This window comes from Engraulis encrasicolus, chromosome 18 (assembly GCF_034702125.1).
Source record: "Engraulis encrasicolus isolate BLACKSEA-1 chromosome 18, IST_EnEncr_1.0, whole genome shotgun sequence".
In the NCBI taxonomy this organism is placed as follows: Eukaryota; Metazoa; Chordata; class Actinopteri; order Clupeiformes; family Engraulidae; genus Engraulis; species Engraulis encrasicolus.
The window spans coordinates 37,581,382-37,605,178 of record NC_085874.1 but is presented as its reverse complement, the minus strand read 5'-3'; the positions used below and the strand labels follow the sequence as shown (position 1 = coordinate 37,605,178).

The following is a 23,797-nucleotide window of genomic DNA, read 5'->3' as shown; positions in this document are numbered from 1 at the left end:
GCGCGTGCGTGCGTGCGTACATGTGTGTTAGATATGTTGTTTCTGTGTGCATGTGTGTTACATGACTGTGAGTACATAAATGTGCTTGCACACAGACTCTTCTCTCTGTGTATATGTGGAGCGAGTCTGTACATTCCTTTATGCAATCGTTGGTATGCTTGCCTAGATATTATTCTTCTTAAACACAGTGCAGAGACAGGTTTGGCTTTGCAGAAAAAGGAAAATCAGTGCAGGTTCGGGCTATATCTCAAAACTGTAATAGTCTCTCTCTCTCCCTGCACTGCTGCCTCTATTGTTTCGGAGAAATTGATTTATGCGTGCAATAATAATTTTATTTTTTATTCTTATTTTCAGCGAAGTGTCAAATGAGATTTATATTCAGCGGGTGGGGGAAAGAAAGATGCCTATAGTCTCTTGTTTAAGCTACGCCGCCATGCTTTGGCTCCCGGGTATTTGCTTTAATGTTCTATTAGACTCAGCTATATGGGCACTCTGATGGATTTTTGTTTGCACGTCGAAGGACAGCTCTGCCTCAGCCAGCAACTGAACCCGCGGAGAGAAAACAATCTTATTCTCCTCCGCTCCTCCTATCAACATTTGTTTTGTGTGCACATTGCACACAGGGAGGCACAGTCCAAAACGGAAAGAAAACAACTCAAACTTGAAGTCAATAATGCGTTTTGGGCTCGTTAAATGAATTGACTTCGACCCAGGTGGAAGAGTTCATTAGTGTATCACAACAGTGCAGTCCCTTTACATACGTATAAACGACCATCCGGTTTTTTTTGTTTGTAATTTTGTTAAACTTTATTTGTGAACGAGCGGTTCGGCTCCTTTTGGGGGAAAACCAAACCAAATGTCTCGTTAGCTCACATGCAACACATCTGGCTAGCCTAAAATAAACACAGTCCATGCTTCAGCCACGGCTGTTTTGGCCTATATTATTTGAACAGCCCGACAACACATGTTGAGTTGTGAACAGCGCTAGTTTTACTCCTTGTCTTTGGTTTCTTCTTTCCCAACATTTAACAGGGACTTGCCTTGACTTAATCCCCAATTTTTCCCCAAAAAGGGGCGTAACACACATGACTAACAGTAACACATCACAGTCGGTTGTACATGACACGTTCCTGTATACATGATCTCTAGATGAAAATCAAGAGCAATCAGGTTAAATATGGTTACTGGATTTGTTACTGGTATATGGATTTTTTTTTTTTTGCAAACCCATCCTATACTTTATAATACACACCAGAGCCTCATTTTAAGGTCGTAAATATGTTGTCTAAAGGGTCCAATGTTATACCCACCCAGACGCTAGTTTTCTATTACTGTCCTTCGGATCCTGAATCCAACCCTCAAAGCCTGCGAACCTACTCTTACAAAAAGCAATCAGTCGAGAAATATTATCTTCTTATGTAATGCATTTTGATGTGCTGTTCCCTTTCTTATCTCATGCAATACATTTCCATGTACTGTTTTCTCTAACAAATAATCGATTCTGCGATGCAATGCAATGCGGGCATATGGCAATCCAATTCAATGCGGCAAGTTTCCAGAATCGATGCAGCAATTTTTTTAAGTTTCCAATTACTTCCGTGATATTTTTCGGTAGCAATAATGAATGTTTAAAATTAAATAAAAGCACTTCAAAGCATTCGGAAAAACTGCAAGACTGAACAGAAAACAGCCAATAAATTGTTGCTCAAGGATCTGATTCATTGTATTGCCTCATCATGACTGATGAAAGATTTGCTTTGCTTTCAGTAGAAATGTAATGCATTGCAATGCATTGTAGAATTGAATCGAATCGAATCAAATCCGAATCGAATCGCCACCTACCCGAATCGTAATCGAAACTAACGCTCGCGCTTGAAACGAGGCAGTGCCACAATGCACACCACTACTGTTTTTCCTCCACAAAAATGCGCCTCAAGAGGTATAGTTTTTACAAAAGCATTGGGCCCAATTACAGGGATTGCAATGAGATCAAATACGCAATGGAATATGTGGTGCTGGAAATCACAGTTGTTTTTTTAAGTCATGTTGTCCACTCCACTAATAACTTTCCATCATTCCTAATATTTCCATGGTAGGAATTCTTTTTTTAATGGAAAATGTATTGATATTGTGCGTTGTGTCACTGATTTTTTTCATTTTTCCATTTGTTTGTCTATTACGTGTGTGCTTTTTCCCAGAAACCAGTTTCCTTCCTTGGGAATGCCCAGATTGTGGAGTGGCCCGTAGCTTGTACAAGTAATGACGGATTCATGCAAGCTGTTCAGGCTACCACCGGGCTGAAGTCATGCAAAAGAGCAGCACCTGCAGGGTGAGTGGCTGGCTAGTGTGATAGAGCAGATGTTTCCCAACCTTTTTAGTTCTTGTGTACCCCCTAAAGCATTTGTTTCCAGTTGTGCACTGAGTGTCCAACCCAATCAAGTTCTTATATCCGCTTTTCCTCTATTCCAATTTAACTAAGCTCCATACATTTGTAAAAATTGCATTTTTCCAAGTAACCCCTGTAACAAAAAGTGCAGTGTGCTCACGTAACCCCTAGTGGTCCAACGAACCCCTGGTTCTGGGAAACACTGGTGAGTACGAGGCGACATCAGGTCCCTCAATCTTTTCCCTCTGAATACTGTGACTGCTTGAACCAGTAGACGGGTAGCATTTTACTGCAGATGGGACCGTTGATGGGCCTATTCACTTCAGAATATTAGGCTATATAATCAAGCAGACATTCATGCATCTTAGGGTACGTTTTTTAATACGGGGATGAATGAAAAAGAGAAGACGCAAAAGTGCGTCTCGTCTTATTCTTTTATCATTTTGCGTTTAGATGAGCATTCTCAGGGGAAAATCTTGTTTTAATATGAAGACGCAAGAGTATCGTGATATATTGATTAGATTGCATTCCCAGTAGCCGCTGTGTTTGTGGTGTGATGGAACCCTGGTATGTCGGCGAGCAAGTGCAGACACTCTAGTGTCAGTGTTTCTCAAACTCTTTCAGAACCGAGGACCACTTGGTTCCCCCCAAACATGCTCAGGACCACCTGTCAACTGAATTGACAGTTTTTGAGCGTGTGCTAATTGAAACTTGCTAATTTCACTTTACGTTTTAATTTTTATTTATTAAACAAACCTGTCCTTATTGTGGTGAAAATAACACTTCAGCAATGTGTAGGTTATATAATTATGCTTACAAATGTAGCCCACCTGCTAGCTTGTCTTGGAAAAGTAGAATTCCTCTTGCGGGCCACCTGAGCTCTGTTGCGGACCACTAGTGGTCCCCAGACCACACCTTTGAGAAATCGCTGCTTCTAGTTTGACCAGTTTAGCCGTTTAGACTGAGACACACCCCGGGTCGTCTTCAAAAACTCTACACTCTGGATGGAGTCCCTTCAGATTATTGTGTCTTTAAAGACCCCAATGGTGGGGTCGCTATGGTAAACAAAAGGCACTTTTGAATTTAAATATTGTGTCCGTCCTCCCTTGCAATCGTTCTCGTGATCAACGGCCCCTTACTTTGGGTTTTGCTACAAAACAGCTTTGAGCCATGTAAAATGTTGACTGCAAGAATAACCTGACTGTCCAGTTTTTTTGGCTACCTTAACGTGAACAGAAAATAGTTGTTGGATTTATCTAGACTTGCTAAAAATGTGGAAGTGGTCATTAAAACACTGTGTAGGTCGGACGGTCAATTCGAAACCGGAAGGCAGTGACATCGATGCGACTCCCCTCCTACATAAACAAGGTCTCTGATTAGATAGGTGGAAGTTAGCTGGTGAGGCCAAGCCGTTACGAATGGCAAGTAATGAGTGCGCTGCCACTGCGCATATCGATGCTACCGTGTGATAGCTTACGCCATGCTATTTGAACAGTGAATGACTGCCAGACGGAGGAATCAGTAAAATAGGCTATAAATAGATTCTAGCCGACGGCATAGTTTAAGATACTACAAATGTTTGATTTATCACTTCAATTCTCAATATCTGTGTACATAAGTGTCAGAATAAAGAGCATTATAAGGTAAGCAGCTTGGGGTGGTAAGCCATGTTTGCTGCCCTCAAATATCCACCGGTATGCCCACAATTGCTTGTGGAACTGCCAAAAGGAGGAAATAAAGCAAATTTTTTTTCGTCTTTGAATCACACCGTGATTGCTACGATGTCCAGTTAGCTCCACTGGAAGGACAGCTTGACCTTCCTGTTTTCGAATGGACCCTATACATCTCAAGCTCACTTTTTCAGACCCGTCAGGGCAGTTGCTCTACTGCCCTGGCATGTTCCGATACCTGAGTCTGTCTGCCACTACATGCAAGGCTCAAGCCCCGGTCGGCCAGTGCAAAGCTTTTATATTAAGTTAAGTGTGCCCCCTGCCCACCGCCGAGTCTGACTGGAATCTGATTGACATCTGAATCACTATTATGATGACTTTTATTTACGTAGGAAACTTGTGAAAATGACAAATTAATAAAGAAAATCATGTTGAAATATGAAAACATATTAGGCCTTTATTATTTACCCCTCCTCCCCTTGAAGGGCAACATCAGCCAAGACAGCGAATGCCAAGACAATCAGAGCCAAAGCAATCTGCACGTCTCTGCTAGCTAGTGGGAATAGTGAATAGTGCAAAGTGAAAGTCCAAGTGGGAAAACTCCAACTCCCATTGTCCATTGTGACACTAGCACTCCAGTAGCACACATCACAAGTGACACGGCACACACACGCGAAAATTGCATTTATGCCCCACCCCTGCAATGGGGACAGCCCCCTCAATTGCGCCCTTAGGGAGCAAAGTTGCGGTGGCAAAGTACCAATGCCTCAGGGTACCTCAGTCTCGTAGGAGGATGGGGGGAGAGCACTGGTTGATTACTCCCCCCCACCAACCCTGGCAGGTCAGGAGTTCGAACCGCAACCCTTTGGGCTACTAAGTTCTACACGCCCTAACTGCGTTACCCATGACTGCCCAGTTAGGGTGTTGGTGCTGCGGAGCGAAATAGTGTCGTTTAACGCCTGCCCCAAGTGAAAGGGAAACATACAGTGCAGTGAGCAGCAGCAGCGGCATCAGCCATGACTAAATGTAAATAACAGTAGCCCTTTAATTTGTTACACAGGCCCACGGTGAACCATCTGCTTGTGCACTTCAAAGAACAATGACTGGATGACGAAGCAAAGTACTCAGGCATGTGTTAAGGCACACTTCCCACTTGATGAACTTGGCTGGCATGCAGTAAACTTGGGGAGTTTGTCAATAATAAGAAGAGGGTTCTGTCAACAGGGAAGGATAAGAGTCTTCCAACCGCCATCAATTTCCCTATCAGCAGATGCGGGCTTATTTTGAGATCATAAGTAAGTGAACGATGTCAGTCTCGGCGACCACTTTTTCACACAGTCCCGTCTAGCTCTGAGAATCCACACAAATGTATGTGTGTGTGTGTGTGTGTGGTGGGTGCTTCGGTGGATGGCCTTGTTACAGTATAGTATATGCATGGGGAGTGTTTTTTATTCTGTCGCTCTGTCCAAAATGACAGAAAATGATCCGGTTCCATTTGGCTTCCCTCTCCTCGCCGCTTGCAGATGAGGGTTTTTTTCTTTTTCTCTTTGAAAAGCACCTGAAATAACTTATGAAGGCATAGGAGGAAGTGACAGGATGGGCACTTCTGTAATGTGCAGTCAGGTGATTCTTACGATGTGATAGAGTTTTAAAAAAAGGAGCCCTGACATAAACGACAGATAGAGAGAGAGACAGACAGGCCACACAAACAGACTCGCTGACTGCCCTGACTGCCCTGACCTGCCTGACAGCACAGAACGTGTGCCGTGAGACAGACAGTACCTGTTTTAGCTGGAGCCCTCGGCTATCCCTCGGCAGCAGGGCTGGGACTGGGGGAAAAATAGGGCCCATGGGCACTTTTAGATTTAAAGCGCCGCACTCATATAATATAATTAATGGTGCAAAACTGATCACCGGTGGGAGCCAAGGCACCCTCTTATAGCGCGCACCCTATTGTTTCAGAAATGTTAAACATATATACGTATTAATAATACGATTATTATATGTTTACATTTCTGAACATAGGGGCCCACGAGGGTGCTTGGCCCACCGGTGATCAGTTTTGCACCACTAATTATATTATATGGGGCCCCTTTAATCTAAAAGTGCCCATGGGCCCTATTTCTCCCCCAGTCCAGCCCTGCTCCGAGGGATGCCGAGGGCTCCAGCTAAAAGGTACTGTCTGTCTCACGGCACACGTCTGTCTGTCAGGCAGTCAGGCAGTCAGCGAGTCTGTTTGTGTGCCTGTCTGTCTCTCTCTCTATCTGTCTGTCAGGGCTCCTTTTTCTAAAACTCTATCACATCGTAAATCACCTGACTCACATTACAAAGCCATCCTGTCACTTCCTCCTATGCCTCATAAGTTATTTCAGGTGCTTTTCAAAGAGAAAAGAAAAAAACCCTCATCTGCAAGCGGCGAGGAGAGGAAGCCAAATGAAGGATCATTTTCTGTCATTTTGACAGAGGCAGAATAACACCCCCATGCATATACTATACTGTAACAGCCATCCACCAGCACACACACACACACACACACACACACTACATTTGTGGTTCTCAGCAGACGGACTGTGAAAGTGGTCGCGAGACTCATCGTTCACTTACTTATGACTCAAATAAGCATCTGCTGATAGGGACATTGATGCGGTGGAAGACTTTATCCTTCCCCTGTTCAGAACCCCTCTTTTATTGACAAACTCCCCAAGTTACTGCAGCCAGCCAGTCATCAAGGGAAGTGTGCCTTAAACATGCCTGAGCTACTTTGCTTCGTCATCCAGTCATTGTTCTTGAAGTGCACAAGCAGATGGTTCACCGTGGGCCTGTGTAAAAATAGCTACTGTTATTTACATTTAGTCATGCTGATGCCGCTGCTGCTGCTCACTGCACTGTATGTTTCCCTTTCACTTGGGCAGGCGTTAACCGACACTTTCCTCCGCAGCACCAACACCCTAACTGGGCAGTCATGGGTAAGCAGTTAGGGCGTTAGACTTGTAGCCCAAAGGTTGCCGGTTCGACTCCTGACCTGCCAGGTTGGTGGGGGGAGTAATCAACCAGTGCTCTCCCCCATCCTCCTACGAGACTGAGGTACCCTGAGCATGGTACTGTGCCACCGCACTGCTCCCTAAGGGCGCCATTGAGGGCTGTCCCCTTGCAGGGGTGGGGCATAAATGCAATTTCGTTGTGTGCAGTGTTCACTTGTGTGCTCTGGAGTGCTGTGTCACAATGACAATGGGAGTTGGAGTTTCCCACTTGGACTTTCACTTTGCACTTTCACTTTCACTAGCTAGCAGAGACGTGCAGATGCTTTGGCTCTGATTGTCTTGGCATCTGTCTTGGCTGATGTTGCCCTTCCAAGGGGAGGGGGGGAAATAATAAAGGCCTAATATGTTTTCATATTTCAACATGATTTTCTTTATAATTTGTCATTTTCACAAGTTTCCTACGGTAAAGTCATCAAAGTGATTCAGAGTCAATCAGATTCACAGACACGGCGGGGGCGGGGGGCACACTTAACTTAAATAAAAGCTTTGCACGCGACCGGGGCTTGAGCCTGCATGTAGTGGCAGACGACTCAGGTTTCGGAACATGCCAGGGCAGTAGAGCAACTGCCCTGACGGGTCTGAAAAAGTGAGCTTGAGATATAGGGTCCGTTCGAAACAGGGAAGGTCAGCTGTCCTTCCAGTGAGCTAACTGGACATCGAGCCATCACGTGTGATTCAAAACGAAAAATTGCTTTATTTCCTCCTTTGGCAGTTCTTTGCAATTGTGGGCATACCGGTGATATTTGAGGGCAGCAAACATGGCTACCACCCAAGCTGCTACCTTATAATGCTCTTTATTCTGACACTTATGTACACAGATATTGAGAATTGAAGTGATAAATCAACATTGTAGTATCTAAATATGCCGTCGCTAGATCTATTTATAGCCTATTTTACGATTCCTCCGTCTGGCAGTCATTCACTGTTCAAATAGCATACGTAAGCTATCACCGTAGCATCGAATGCGCAGGGCAGCGCACTCATTAATGCCATTCGTAACGGCTGCCTCACCAGCTAACTTCACCTATCTAATCAGAGACCTGTTTATGTAGGAGGGGAGTCATCGAGTCACTGCCTTCCGTTTCGAATTGACCGTCCGACCTACACAGTGTTTAATGACCACTTCCACATTTAGCAAGTCTAGATAATCCAACAACTATTTTCTGTCACGTTAAGGTAGCAAAAAAACTGACAGTCAGTTATCTTGCAGTCAACATTTTACATGGCTCAAGCTGTTTTGTAGCAAAACCAAAGTAAGGGGCCGTTGATACGAGAACGATTGCAAGGGAAGACGACACAATATTTAATCAAAAGTGCCTTTTGTTTACATAGCGACCCCACCATTGGGGCTTAAAGACACAATAATCTGTAGACTCCTTCCAAAGTGTAGAGTTTTGAAGACGACCCGGGGTGTGTCTCAGTCTAAACGGCTAAACTGTCAAACTAGAGCAGCGATTCTCAAAGTGTGGTCTGGGGACCACTAGTGGTCCGCAACAGAGCTCAGGTGGCCCGCAAGAGGAATTCTACTTTTCCAAGACAAGCTAGCAGTGGGCTACATTTGTAACATAATTATAAACCTACACATTGCTGAAGTGTTATTTTCACCACAATAAGACAGGTTTGTGTAATAAATAAAAATAAAACGTAAGTGAAATTAGCAAGTTTCAAATTAGCACACGTCAACTGTCAATTCAGTTGACAGGTGGTCCCTGAGCATTTTGGGGGGAACCAAGTGGTCCTCGGTCTGAAAGAGTTTGAGAAACACTGAACTAGAGTGTCTGCACTTGCTCGCCGACATACCAGGGTTCCATCACACCACAACACAGCGCTCTGGAATGCATCTAATCAAATATCACATACTCTTGCGTCTTCATATTAAACAAAGATTTTCCCCTGAGAATGCTCATCTAAACGCAAATGATAAAAATAAGACGAGACGCCACTTTTGCGTCTTCTCTTTTCATCATCACCGTATAAACGTACCCTAAGATGCATGCATGTCTGCTGATATATAGCCTATATCTGAAGTGAATAGGCCCATCAACGGTCCCATCTGCAGTAAAATGCTACCCGTCTACCTGGTCAAGCAGTCACAGTTTTCAGAGGGAAAGATGAGGACCTGATGCTCCTCTACACCAGTGTTTCCCAACCAGGGGTTCGTGGACCACTAGGGGTACGTGAGCACACTGCACTTGCAGGGGTACTTGGAAAAATGCAATTTTTACAAATGTATGGAGCTTAGTTAAATTGGAATAGAGAAAGCGATATAGAACTTGATTGGGTGGTACTCAGTGCACAACGAAAATGGGGGTACACAAGACTAAAAAGGTTGGGAAACACTGCTCTACACACTAGCCAGCCACTCACCTGCAGGTGCTGCTCTTTTGCATGACTTCAGCCCGGTGGTAGCCTGACAGCTTGCAGAATCCGTCATTACTGTACACTACGGGCCACTCCACAATCTGGGCATTCCCAAGGAGGAAACTGGTTTCTGGAGAAAAGCACACACGTAATAGACAAACAAATGGAAAATGAAAAAATCAGTGACACAACGCCAATATCAATACATTTCCATTAAAAAAAGATCCTACCATGGAATATTAGAAATGATGGAAAGTTATTAGTGGAGTGGACAACATGACTTAAAAAAAACTGTGATTCAGCACCACATATTCCATGTGCTATTTGATCTCATTGCAACTGAATGGGCCCAATGCTTTTGTAAACCTATACCTCTGAGCGCATTTTGTGGAGGAAAACAGTAGTGGTGTGCATTGGCACTGCCCTCACGATTAGTTTCGATTACGATTCGGGAGGTGGCGATTCGATTCGATTTGATTCGATCCGATTCAATTCTACAATGCATTGCAATGCATTACATTTCTACTGAAAGCAAAGCAAATGTTTCATCAGTCATGATGAGGCAATACAATTAGTCAGATCCTGAGCAACAATTTATTGGCTGTTTTCTGTATCAGTCTTGCAGTTTTCAATGCTTTGAAGTGCTTTTATTTAATTTAACATTCATTTGCTACCGAAATATCCACGGAAGTAATTGAAACTTAAAAAAATTGCTGCATCGATTCTGGAACTTGCCGCATTGAATTGGATTGCCAATGCCCCGCATTGCATTGCATCGCAGAATCGATTATTGTTAGAAAACAGTACATGAAATGTATTGCATGAGATAAGAAAGGGAACAGCACATAAAATGCATTACATAAGAAATAATATTTCTGACTGTTGCTTTTGTAAGAGTAGGTTTAGGTTGAGGGTTGGAGTCAGGATCCGAAGGACAGTAATAGAAACTGTCTGGGTGGAATAAATTGACCCTTGACAACATTTTCGACCTTAAAATGAGCTCTGGTGTATATAAAGTATAGGTGGGTTTGCAAAAAAAAATCCATATACCAGTAACAAATCCAGTAACCATATTCTACCTGATTGCTCTTGATTTCATCTGCATGTATGAACGTGTATACAACCGATGTGATGTGTACTGTATCATGTGTGTTACGCCCCTTTTTGGGGGAAAACATTGGGGATTAAGTCAAGGCAAGTCCCTGTTAATGTTGGGAAAGAAGAAACCAAAGACAAGGACCTGTAAACTAGCGCTGTTCACACTCAACATGTGTTGTCGGCTGTTCAAATAATATAGCCAAACAGCCGTGGCTGAAGCATGGACTGTGTTTATTTAGGCTAGCCGATGTTGCATGTGAGCTAACGAGACATTTGGTTTGTTTTCCCCCAAAAAGGAGCCGAACCGCTCGTTCACAAATAAAGTAACCGGATGGTCGTTTATACGTATGTAAGGACTGCACTGTGATACACTAATGAACTCTTCCACCTGGGTGAAGTCAATTCATTTAACGAGCCCCCAAAACGCATTGACTTCAAGTTTGAGTTTTCTTTCCGTTTTGACTGTGCCTCCCTGTGTGCACTGTGCACACAAAACAAATGTGATAGGAGGAGGGAGAGAATAAGATTGTTTCTCCGCGGTTCAGTTGCTGGCTGAAGGCAGAGCTGTCTTCGACGTGCAAACAAAAATCCATCAGAGTGCCATATGATGAGTCTAATAGAACATAAAGCAAATACCCGGGAGCCAAGCACGGCGGCGCTAACAAGAGACTATAGGCCTCTTTCCCCACCCCTAATATAAATCTCATTTGACACTTCGCTAAAAATAAGAATAAAAAATAAAATTATTATTGCACGCATAAATCAATTTCTCCGAAACAATAGAGGCAGCAGTGCAGGGAGAGAGAGAGACTATTACAGTTTTGAGATATAGCCCGAACCTGCACTGATTTTCCTTTTTCTGCAAAGCCAAACCTGTCTCTGCACTGTGTTTAAGAAGAATAATATCTAGGCAAGCATACCAACGATTGCATAAAGGAATGTACAGACTCGCTCCACATATACACAGAGAGAAGAGTCTGTGTGCAAGCACATTTATGTACTCACAGTCATGTAACACACATGCACACAGAAACAACATATCTAACACACATGCACGCACGCACGCACGCGCACACACACACACACACAGTCAAATCAAATCGCTCCTCCTCGCATGCTCCTCCAGTGCTCCAGTGCATCCCCATAGCCGAGACACCCATAATTGCCGCCTGAATTGAAGCTCATAAAAACCTGTCTCACAGCACTGAAGATAGCCCAGGTGCCAGGGGTGGAGAGGGAGGAGAGGGGTTAAAGAGATAAAGAGACAGTAAGAAAGGGAGAGACAGGAAGAGAGAATGGCAGGAGAGATACATGGTGAGAGAGGTGAGAGAGAGGCAGGTTGAGATAGAAAGAAAGAAAGAAAGAAAGAAAGAAAGAAAGAAAGAAAGAAAGAAAGAAAGAAAGAAAGAAAGAAAGAAAGAGAGAAACAAGAGAAACGAGAGAAAGGGAGGGAGACGAGAGAGAGAGAGCGAGAGAGTAAAAAAAGTCAGCTGCCTTCCGCCCGTGGTCTCTGCAAACCACCGATTAACAGCTGCGGCCTGGTCCACTGAGACGCCCTGTGTGCCTATTATATCAAGAAGTGCCCGTTAGAAAGAAAGAAACAAGGAACGAGGGAAGTAGAGAGAGAAAGAGGGAGAGAAAGAGAGGGAGGGATGAAGAGAAAGTACAGCTATTTTGGCCACCAGCTCCATATCAAGAGGAGCCTGTTAGAAAGAAAGAAAGAAAGAAAGAAAGAAGGAATGAGGGAAGTAGAGAGAGAAAGGGAGAGAGAGAGGAGAGGAGAGAGAAAGGGAGGGATGAAGAAAAGAGAGTAAAAGTGCGGTTACCTTGGCCACCAGCTCCTTATCAAGAGGAGCCTGTTAAAAAGAAAGAAAGAAAGAAAGAAAGACAGAAAGAAAGAAAGAAAGAAAGAAAGAAAGAAAGAAAGAAAGAAAGAAAGAAAGAAAGAAAGAACGAAAGAACGAGGGAAGTAGAAAGAGAAAGAGGGAGAGAAAGGGAGAAAGGGAGAAAGGGGAGAGAGAGAGAGAGAGACAGAGGGATGAAGAAAAGACAGTAAAAGTGTGGAGAGAAAGGGAGAAAGAGAGGGAGGGAGAGAGAGAGAGAGAGAGGGAGGGAGAGAGAGAGAGAGACTGCGATGAAGAGAGAGAGAGAGGGGGGATGAAGGGAAAAGAGAGTAAAAGTGTGGAGAGAAAGGGAGAAAGAGAGGGAGGGGGAGAGAGAGAGAGAGAGAGAGACTGTGATGAAGAGAGAGAGAAAGAGAGAGAGGGATGAAGGGAAAAGAGAGGTGGTTACTTTGGCCACCAGGCTCCCACTAACCCATCTCCAGCACCATGACACAGGAGTCAGCTGGATACAAATATGCGTCTCTCTCTCTCTCTCTCTTCGACTCTTCGACTCCGGGGATAAAAATAGGCAGACAAAAGAGGACATCATGGCGCAGCTTTGGAAACAAATCAGGCCACTATTTGTGGAGGGGCAATGAAGGGGACCAAAAAAAAAAGTCCTCCTCACTTAGGCATAAATATCAATGCACGCAACACATTGCACACGCGCAGGGGCACACACACACACACGCACACGCTTGCACAACACACGGGGGCACGCGTACACACACACGCACGTACGCACACACACACATACACACTCACACATGCACACAAGAGTGCATAAGCATTCTCACACACACACACACACACACGCACGCACGCACGCACGCACGCACGCACGCACGCACGCACGCACGCACGCACACACACACACACACACACACACACACACACACACTCACACACACACTGAAGTATCTAGCTAACAGGAGGATGGCGAGGGGAGTGAAGGGTGGAGAGAGGAAGGGGAGGAGGGGCAGGCTGAAGACTGTGAGCGAAGGGAAGAAAAGCGAGAGAGGGTGAGGAGGTGGGAGGGAGGGAGAGAGGGCGGATAGGAGAGGAGAGGAGGAAGAGAGCGGCGAGGCAGAATGAGGGGCATTTGACACAGCCATTAGCTGGAGTGCTGGCTGCAGCATTGAAGAGATTCCAATACTCTTGGCCTCTCACACTTTCTTCCCTTTTTTCTTTTTTTCTTTCTTTCCTTCTTTGCCTCTCACCTTTTCGCTCCCTCCCTCCTTCCATCTCTGATTCTCTATCTCTGTCTACCCTCCTCCTCCTTCTATCCTTTCTGTGGTGTATTTGTGTATTTGTGGACTTTTGCATTCTCTCTATTCCACCTCTCACTTTGTCTCTTAATTTTCCTGCCTTTTTTTTATTACTATAACTATAATTGGCACATGTCATTCTCTTTCATTTTTTTTTCTCTCATCACCCTTCTTCCATTCTCCCCTTTCTCTCTCTATACTACTTTCTGCTCTCTCTCTTTCTCTTTTTCTCTCATTCTCTCTCTCTATGCAACTTTCTTGCTGTCTCCTCTCTCTCTCTCTCTCTCTCTCTCTCTCTCTCTCTCTCTCTCTCTCTCTCCTCTCTCTCTCTCTCTCTCTCTCTCTCTCTCTCTCTCCTCAACCCCTCTATCTCCCATTCTACTTCTTTCTGACCCTTTTACCCCCCCCACCCCTTCTCAGTGCTCACCCCCACCCCCACCCCCCATCATCACTGCCCCCCGCCCCCCACCCCCCTTCTTCATCTCCACCAATCCCTTTATTTGTCCCTCACTCTTGTTTCTTCACTACACTACAGGCCACAGGGTGCTCAGCTCAGGGCTGCCCAAGTTGTCTGATGGCCCCTGGAGGGAGGCGGATTGCGTATACCCAAGTGAGCTCTCGTTATGTTATGCGGCGCAGGACGCTCCAGCGCTCCAGCAATTTGTGGCTGTGGCTGTAGGGGTCAGGGGTCAAGATAGACAGTGTAGCGAGCAGAGCGGAGCGGAGCAGAGCAGGCGGAGTGGGACTGGACTCCATGGAGCCCCGGGGTCCTGGCGACCCAGATCAGACGCGAGAGAGACCCAGAGAAGGATGGGTGGGCATGAAGAAAAAAAGAAGAGAGAGTGAGAGAGAGAGAGAGAGAGAGAGAGAGAGAGAGAGAGTTTTCTGTGTGTGTGTGTGTGTGTGTGTGTGTGTGTGTGTGTGTGTGCGTGCGTGCGTGCGTGCGTGCGTGCATGCCTGAGTGTGTGTGTGTGTGTGTGTGTGTGTGTGTGTGCGTGTGTGTGTGTGTGTGTGTGTGCGTGTGTGATAGCGAGTGTGAGAGAAGAGGGCAGGGTGAGTGAAAGAGAGGGGGAGTGATGGAGGGGGAAGGGAGGAAGTGAAATAATAAACAGGGAACGACAGGCTTGTAAGAGACAGCGAGGGAGTGTTGAGAGTTTTTGTGTGCAGGGTATGACACTCATCTTTTCTCATAAATCATTTCTACATTTTAAGATATTTTTTCAACTCACGTTAATGGTATTGGTTAAGTCAATGGTATTGACTTCAGTTTTTAGAATTTGTGGTATTGCTTTAGGCAAAACTGTACGAATGATCATTCTACCAAAAAAGCAACATTGAATTTAATTAATATTGATACAAGGTGCAAAGGGAGAGGGGATTGAAGGGGAGAAGAAGGGGAAAGGTAGAAATAAGGCACCATGGACAGAAAATACTACCGGAAAAGAGAGAGAGAGAGAGAGAGAGAGAGAGAGAGAGAGAGAGAGAGAGAGAGAGAGAGAGAGAGAGAGAGAGAGAGAGAGAGAGAGACGGAAAACAGTAAAACAAAGAAAAGAAGAAGAACATCAATGACTCATTAGGCTGGCAAGGCAAGATACATTCCCCCCACGTCCTAACTTTCCGCAAATCATCATCTCTCCTCTCTCTTTTTTCTTTTTAATCCAGTGAGAGCCTATGATAGAGTCATCCACCACACACTAACAAGCCAGAGGGTTGACAAATCACAGCTTCTCATAATTAGTTCTGTCAGCACAGACACTAACAGGCTAAACCCTTCGAAGAGGCTTTGTGCTTAGTCTATGTACTACAATTTCACTCCACCACTGACGCCTGTAGTGATGTTCAGTGAGAACTTACAGTGAGTACAGAATGATACATGCAGCGGAGTATTGCAGTTGCAATCGAGATATTGTCTGTACACTCTAAGAAGGAATGTGTCATTTTTGATACATGTTTTGTGTTAAGGTGATTTTAACACATAGTGTGTGGAATATGACACAAAATGTGTATTATTTGGTTATAATGCTGTGTTTGACACATTTTGTGTAAACAATTGCCTATTAATAATTCTTATCCTAAATGTATTTTAAATTTACAATGTAGCCAACAGTGTTGGGTAAGTTACTTTATAAATGTAATCCGTTACAGTTACAAGTTACCTTGATTAAAATGTAATTGTACTGTAACTTTTTGGATTACTTTTACAAAGTAACGTAACTGATTACTTTTGGATTACTTTTGGATTACTTAAGGTTTAAATGAGCATTGACCCATGTTAAACATTTTATTTGTGAGAACGGACACTTTTTTAACCAAATGTTAAAATGTTGATAGAGTGTCAAGGGTCTTACGGATAGGCACACAGATACGGCAGTAACGCAGGAGATGATGTTTTTCTTTTTAGATGCGTCCCAGCATCTCTATAAGAGGGTATGTCAATGTACGAGCACTTGCAGTGCACTCCTCTCTCCTGGCGCTGCACTTGTCTCGCAATGCAATCAGCTGCGTGCTCCGGGGCCAAATAGTCAACACTGCCACCTTGTGGACACAGGAGGGAACAATTTGAAGAATGCGTTTCAGACAGACGGACAGACATACCCTCTTATAGAGATGCTGGGACGCATCTAAAAATAACAAACAAGTACAAATGCATGTCAACATGCAAACGGCAATAATTATGACGTTTTTAGAGATTAACCGTCAATGTGATGGCGAGAGGACGCGCACACGCGAACGTGCCCAATGATAAAAACGTCACTCTCGCCAGCACGCAACACTTTGCCAAACACGGAAGTGCTGCGAGACCGGTAGACATGAAACTTTCAAATGCTCAAGAAACATTGCTAAGTGCTCTTAAAACACTGAAAACCCACTCGTTTTAACTCATAAGGATAAACAATGGAATTAGGCAAAACAAAATAAAGAAACAACAGATGTTGACAAAACTTGGATTTCGTGTGGTTTGATTGAAAATGTATGCGCGTTTGGATGCAATGTAGCCTATGCGAGTGTAATGTATGAACAGTCTACTCCGGGTTTAAATGGTTGTCAGCTAAGCATGTGTGTTAATAATTAATTAAATAAAAAGGGCCAAAGACTCAACCTCGCACAAATTGTAATCCTGTTAAGTAATCCCCATTCTCATTGAATGTATCTGTAATCTGATTACATCGTTTTTTTCTTGTACTGTAACGGATTACAGTTACTTTTATTTTGTATCCTTTTACCGTAACGCCGTTACATGTAATCCGTTACTCCCCAACCCTGGTAGTCAAATACTCATCACAAACTAGGACTGTGGTTTGAATATTACACAAAAATAGTTTGTATTTATTTGATTCCTTGTTTTTACACTTTTACTACCCCTTTCTTACACACATCCCCTGAGCACACACATTCAAATGTGTAATTTCTGGCACAGTACTTTTTAGAGTGTATTCTGATTCTGTAATATTCCGTTTACATGTATGGAGGAGTGCTGTGCTACCGGATTATTCCTGCTTATTCCTGCTACATTCAGAATGAATAATGAGTTCATATGACTAATGAAAAAACTGAATACTGCTGATACAAAAAAAACAACACTACTTAGCATCTGCACTTGTTGTTGTTGTATATTTCCTGTGCACTTTGTATCTGCTAGTGATGTTGGCTATGATTATGTCCTCGATTGTAAGCTGTTTTGGTTAAAAAGCGCCGTCTACCAAATGCAATGCAATGGTAATGGTAGGCCTGGTACTTAGTATCAGTCATGCCTGCATATACTATAGTACTGCATTCATATTCAGTGTAGCCATGGGTTACTTTCCTTTTACTTCATACCAACACAATTAATATAGTGTTGTGGAAACAAACAATAACATACTTGTTTTTTAGATAGTGATGGAAAAAATAATGCACTTGTCTTTTCATGTGAACATACAGTAAAGTGCTTACATGTGCTGCTTGGGGAGCTTCTATTAGAGTGTAAGACAAAATATGTTAATGTTGTAGAAAAAAAAGTGTATTGACTGGGTGTAACTGTGCCCAAGTTTTAAAATAAGACCCATCTTCATTCTTGGCCCATTAGGCCTATGGAAGCAAGCGTTGATCAATGCCTACTTCAAAGCAAAAAGCTCTCCAGAAAGCACTTCAAAGACTCCATCGCAGTCTACAAGCGCAGAGAGACAGGCCAATAGTATATATATCCACAATCCACAAACACAGCTGAGGAACGCTGGTGTAGGCACCATAGACAACTAAAACAAGACAAAACCCTCAGCCAATACCGCAAACAGCTCCAAACAAAAACAGATGGCTGGACTCCCAAACATCACACGAGAATGAAATAAAGTAACAAAAACAAAAATACAAAAGAAGATCCAAAAATAAAACCTCAAAGAGCGCCGTCATATGTGGGGGACTTTGTTGCCAAAGATGTATTCTTGCACAAGTGAAACACTACCTTACTGACCCTCACTGGGAAAACAACAAAACTTCCCATCTGCTGACCGCCTCAGGCAGAAGCAGAGGAGAAGGCATCCACATCCTTCCACGCTCGCTCACAGATTTGGCACCCAAATTAGCTGCGTGTAGCAGTAGCACGCTCTCAGAAACAGCGCCCTGTCTCGCCTCACCTCGTCTCTCCTCGCCTCTCCTCTCCTCTCCTCTCCTCCCCTTCTCCTCTCCTCGCCTCTCCTCTCCTCCCTTTCTCCTCTCCTCTCCTCCCTTTCTCCTCTCATCTCCTCTCCTCTCCTAGCCTCTCCTCTCCTCTCGTCTCCTTCTCCTCTCCTCTTCTCCCCTTCTCCTCTCCTCTCCTCTCCTCTCCTCTCCTCCCCTTCTCCTCTCCTCTCCTCTCCTCACTTTCTCCTCTCATCTCCTCTCCTCTCCTCTCCTCTCCTCGCCTCGTCTCGCCTCTCCTTTCCTCTCCTCCCATTCTCCTCTCCTCTTCTCTCCTCGCCTTCTCCTCTCCTCTCCTCTCATCTCCTCTCCTCTCCTCTTCTCTTCTCTCATCTCCTCTCCTCCCCTCTCCTCTCCTCGCCTCTCCTCTCCTCCACTTGTCCTCTCCTCTCCTCTCCTCTCCTCTCCTCTCCTCTCCTCTCCTCTCCTCTCCTCTCCTCCCCTTCTCCTCTCCTCTCCTCTCCTATCCTCTTCTCTCATCTCCTCTCCTCTCCTCTCCTCTTCTCCCCTTCTCCTCTCCTCTCCTCTCCTCTCCTCTCCTCTCCTCTCCTCTCCTCTCCTCTCCTCTCCTATCCTATCCTCTTCTCTCATCTCCTCTCCTCTCCTCTCCCCTCCTCTTCTCTCCTCACCTCTCCTCTCCTCTCTTCCCCCTCTCCTCTCCTCGCCTCTCCTCTCCTCTCTTCCCCTTCTCCTCTCCTCGCCTTACCTCTTCTCTCTTCGCCTTGCCTCGCCTCGCACTGCCGTGCTGCCTGCCTCGCTATCCACTATAGTCAGCATCCTCTCTCTGCCTCAAGTAACCCTAGTCTGGTCTGAGAAGGGTGCACTCTCACGATAGGCTCTTTTATGGGATGTGTTGGGGGGGTTTCTACAGAGAAGCTGGGGCAAAGGGGGTCAGTCGTCCCTGGTCAACAGAATTGGTCCCCCATTACATCGTGTAGCACACTCTCTGAAACTCGCCCTGTCTCGCCTTGCCTCCCCTCGCACTACCGTGCTGCCTGCCTCTGTATTTACTATAGCCAGCATCCTCCCTCTGCCTCAAATGACCCTGCTCTGGTCTGAGGAGGGTGCACTCTCACGATAGGCTCTTTTGGGGCAGGGTTTCCCAAACTGGGGTGCGCTCACCCCTGGGGGTGAGTGGCTGGAGCTTCATTGAGCAATGGCAGATATGTGTGTTTTATACGGGGGGTGCGCAAACCACATTGAATTGTACAAGGGGGTGTGCAAGGAAAAAAGTTTGGGAACCAAAATGTAGGGGATGTGTTGGGCGCTTCTACAGAGAAGCAGGGGCCATCGGGGCAGTTGTCCCTGGGCAACAGAATTGGTCCCCCATTACATTGTATGTTTTGAGTGGGGGTGGGGGGGCTTTCAGATGACTTTGTCCCGGGCCCAGCCACAGCTATCAGTGACCCTGACGGTGAATATTGCCGAGGGAGAGGATGAGCGAGGGAGATGGAGATGGAGAGTGAGTCAGTCATTGGCACAGTCCATTCCCTCATTTGTCTTTGTGTTTTTTTTGCTTACTGTGATCAGTGGTTACTTAACCTTTTGGCTTTTGTAAGGAGGTCAAGGCTTTTATTTTATTTACTCGTAGTGGTCAATATCTCACTCTGTTGTGTTGTCATTATAAATACTGTATAGTCAGTGGATGGAGCTCAGTTCTGGGCAGCTAGATTGCCAGAGAGCTGTGTGGACGAGAGGAAGTTGAACTCTGGCCCAGTTTAAACACTGCCGACGTGATGCAGACTTGACGCAAGCTTGCATGCACGCAAGGAAGCACGCACGCACGCACGCACGCACACACAGACGCGCGTACGCGCGCACGCACACACACACACACACACACACACACACACCTACCTTGGAATTTAGCTCAAGTTTTTAGCACAAGGATTAATCAGAATGCGCACAAAATAGCACACATGCACTACTTGCAATAATACTGCAATTCATTTGCCCGTATTCAGTCCATAATGCCACATGGCTACTTAATATGGTAATTTATTATCGCAATCGAAAACTAGCCATGTGGCGATATCATCGCCAGCGTAAGTGTTAGAAAGTTCAAGTTCGAGTTCAGTTTATTTTATCCTCAAGGGGAAATTAGCAACAACCGACAATAAATAGGCTAATAAAAACAACATAAAGGCCATTGGCTACTGTGAAGACAAGCTTGCTGGAAAGTTCAATATCCACAGTGTTCAGTGAGGGGCAGTTCAATGAGTGAGTGCTCATTCCAGTTATTGCCATGGGCTTTATTGTGCTTTGTATGGTTTTTATTATGCTATTTGCTATTTGTTATCCTTTTTAAAAATAAATATCTGAGAAACTTTGCTCTTGCGTTTCTCGCGCTCACATTCTTTCCGGTGCCCTACTGTGAACCTGTATAGTATTAGGTCAGCTGATGCCCCTGCCTCTGAATGTCCGTCTGGAGGTGGATTGTTACGTCAAGGGCTCTATGTGTGATCCATGATCGACAGAGAGAGAGAGGGAGCGAGGGAGAGAGAGAGAGAGAGAGAGAGAGAGAGATAGAGAGAGAGAGAGAGAGAGAGAGAGAGAGATAGAGAGAGAGAGAGAGAGAGAGAGAGAAAGTGACAGACCATTTCCAAGTTTTCCACCAACTACTCAAATGAAAGATTTTTGCTTCACTTGTCCACTGTATCCCTGTCTTGCCGCCCTTGCGTGCCATCAGGTTGGGTGGGGGTGCATGTACTGAAGGGGTTTAGTAGTGAGCTTTGGCTGAAACCCGTCCTGCTCTGCTGACATCAGCAAAAGTTCAGAAAAGCATCTAAATGAGAAAGCAGCATTGAGACACATGATGCCTATGCAAATATGCTGGGAAAAAAGCAAAACAAAAAAAACATGCAAAATATGAATGTACAACGAATGCTCCCACATTACTTACTTAGGCCTTTACATTCCTTTCGGAACATAGGCCATTGATGAAGAGCTTCCACCCTCGTCTGTCTTGGGCCATTTTTTCCAGCTGTTTCCACGACAGTCCCCTCTTCTTTACATCCTGCTCTTTGCTTCTTCTCCAGTTGTTCTTGGGTCTCCCTCTGCTTCTCTTGCCTTGTGGGTTCCATGTTAGCGCCTGTTTAGTTATAGCTGTGTTGTTCTTCCTCAGGGTATGTCCAATCCAGCTCCACTTCCTCCTCATGAGCTGTGTCTCAATTGGTTCTTGATTGGTACGTTCCCACAGGCTGGTGTTACTGATGCGGTTGGGCCAGAAGATCTTGAGGATACGTCTTAGGAAGTGGTTGGTGAAGGTCTGCAGTTTATTTGTGATGTGTTTGGTGGTCCTCCAGGTTTCTGATCCATATAGCAATACTGTTTTGACGTTGGAGTTGAAGATTTTGAGTTTGGTGTTGAGTGAAATATTTTTGGTTTTCCAGATTTTGTTTAATATGTTGAATGCTGTCCTTGCCTTCCCTATTCTTGCTTTCACATCTTCCTCTGTTCCTCCATCCACTGCGATAACACTTCCCAGGTATGTGAATTGGTCTACCTCTTCTAGTGGACTGCCTCTTATGTTTATAGGACTGGTGTTTTTGTTGTTGATTCGCATTATTTTGGTTTTTCCTACATTTATTTTGAGCCCCAGTCCTGCTGCTGTTTTTTCAAGAAGTTGAGTTTTCTCCTGCATCTGTTGGTGGCTATGTGAGAGTAGAGCAATGTCATCGGCAAAGTCCAGGTCTTCTAGTTGTTTTGTCAGACTCCATTGGATGCCTGTCTTTTTATTGTGGGTAGTTTGAGTCATGATCCAGTCAATGCATAGGAGGAACAGGAAAGGGGAAAGTAAGCATCCCTGTTTCACTCCAGTGAGCACAGTGAACGTGTTCTGTGTTTGTGTCTGATGGAGCACTTGGCACTTCATGTCCTGATAGGAGCTCTTGATGATGTTAATGTATTTAGGTGGTATTCCATAGTGTGCCATTAAACTCCACAACAGCTTACGGTCTACACTGTCAAATGCCTTTTCAAAGTCGATGAAATTTATGTATGCAGGGGTGTTCCACTCTATTGATTGTTCTATGACGATCCTGAGGGCAATTTGGTCATTGCAAGATCTTCCATTTCTGAAACCGGCTTGATTTTCTCTCAGCTCTTCGTCAACCCCTTGTCGCAGTCTCTCTAGGATAATCCGGTTCAGTACTTTGCCTGGTGCTGATAGCAGCATGATCCCTCTGTAGTTGTTGCAGTCTCGAAGGTCTCCTTTTTTGGGGATGATAGCAATGAGCCCATCTTTCCAGTCTGCTGGTATGTTCTCTTCCTCCTCCCAAATTTTCCTGATGAGCGTATGGAGCATGGTAGTTGCAGTTTCAACATCAGCCTGTAGGGCCTCTGCTGGGATCTCATCTGGCCCTGCTGCTTTGCCACGCCGTAGCACCTTGATTGCCATCCTTACCTCCGATCTTGTTGGAGGGGCACAGTTGATTTTGAGTAAGTGTGTTGCTGGTGGAATCTCGATGACTTGGTCGGGCAGTGGTCTATTCAACAGCTCGCTGAAATGTTCTGTCCACCTTTGGTGTTGTTCCTCCTTGGTGGTAAGGAGTCGCCCCTCTTTGTCCCGGATCTGAGTGTTGCCCTGCCTGAACTTCCCTGCTAATTTCCTGGTGGTCATGTAGAGTTCCTTGAGGTTGTTTTGCGCTGCTGCTTCCTGCGCTTCTTTTGCTAAGGCCTCAATGTAGTTTTTCTTATCCCGTTTAGCGCTTTTCCTCACTTCCTTATTTGCTTCCTCATATTCTTTTTGGGCTGTAGCCTTTCTTGCTCGTGTTTTGCATTTGTTGAGTGTGCCCTTTTTGGCCCTCCTTTCTTCTACTCTTTTCAGGGTTTCTGTCGACAGCCAAGGTTTGTGGTTTGTTGTCTTCTTTCCTATAACTTCCAGGCAGGTCTCTTTCCAAATGCTTTTCATGCTGTTCCAGTACTCGTCCACTGGTTGTTGTTCTTGCAGGGCTTGAAACCTGTTCTGAAGGGTGGCTTTGTACAGTTCTGATGTTCCAATGTCCTGGAAGAGCTGGATGTTAAACTTTGTTCTGGTACCAGAAGGGGTATTGCAGCGCTTAAGCTTGAGTTGGAGTTTTGCAGCAAGTAGGTGGTGGTCTGACCCCGCGTCTGCCCCCCTCTTCACTCTTACATCCAGGAGAGACCGTCTGAACTTCCTGTTGATACATATGTGGTCAATCTGGTTTTCAGTGGTGTGGTCGGGAGATATCCAGGTGGCTTTATGAATGGGTTTTATGGGGGAATACGGTGCCTCCTATGACCAGGTTGTTGTCAGCACATGTGTCTGCGAATCTTTCACCGTTCTCATTCATGGTGCCAAGTCCGTGTCTTCCCATGGCCAGCTCGTATCCGTTGTTGTTGTTTCCCACCTTGGCATTCATGTCGCCCATGAGTAAGGTTAGGTCTTTTTCCTTCCTGGACTGGAGTAGAT

General features: G+C 45.0%; 1 protein-coding gene across 1 annotated transcript in view; it reads right to left on the bottom strand.

Moving 5' to 3' along the window:
• kcnh5a (potassium voltage-gated channel, subfamily H (eag-related), member 5a) overlaps window positions 1–23,797 on the bottom strand; it is a 239,568-nt gene that overhangs the window by 194,444 nt on the left and 21,327 nt on the right. The window contains exon 2 of the mRNA XM_063222171.1: window positions 9,465–9,588. Coding sequence (XP_063078241.1) covers window positions 9,465–9,588 — 124 coding nt within the window. The remainder of the gene's footprint in view (window positions 1–9,464; window positions 9,589–23,797) is intronic.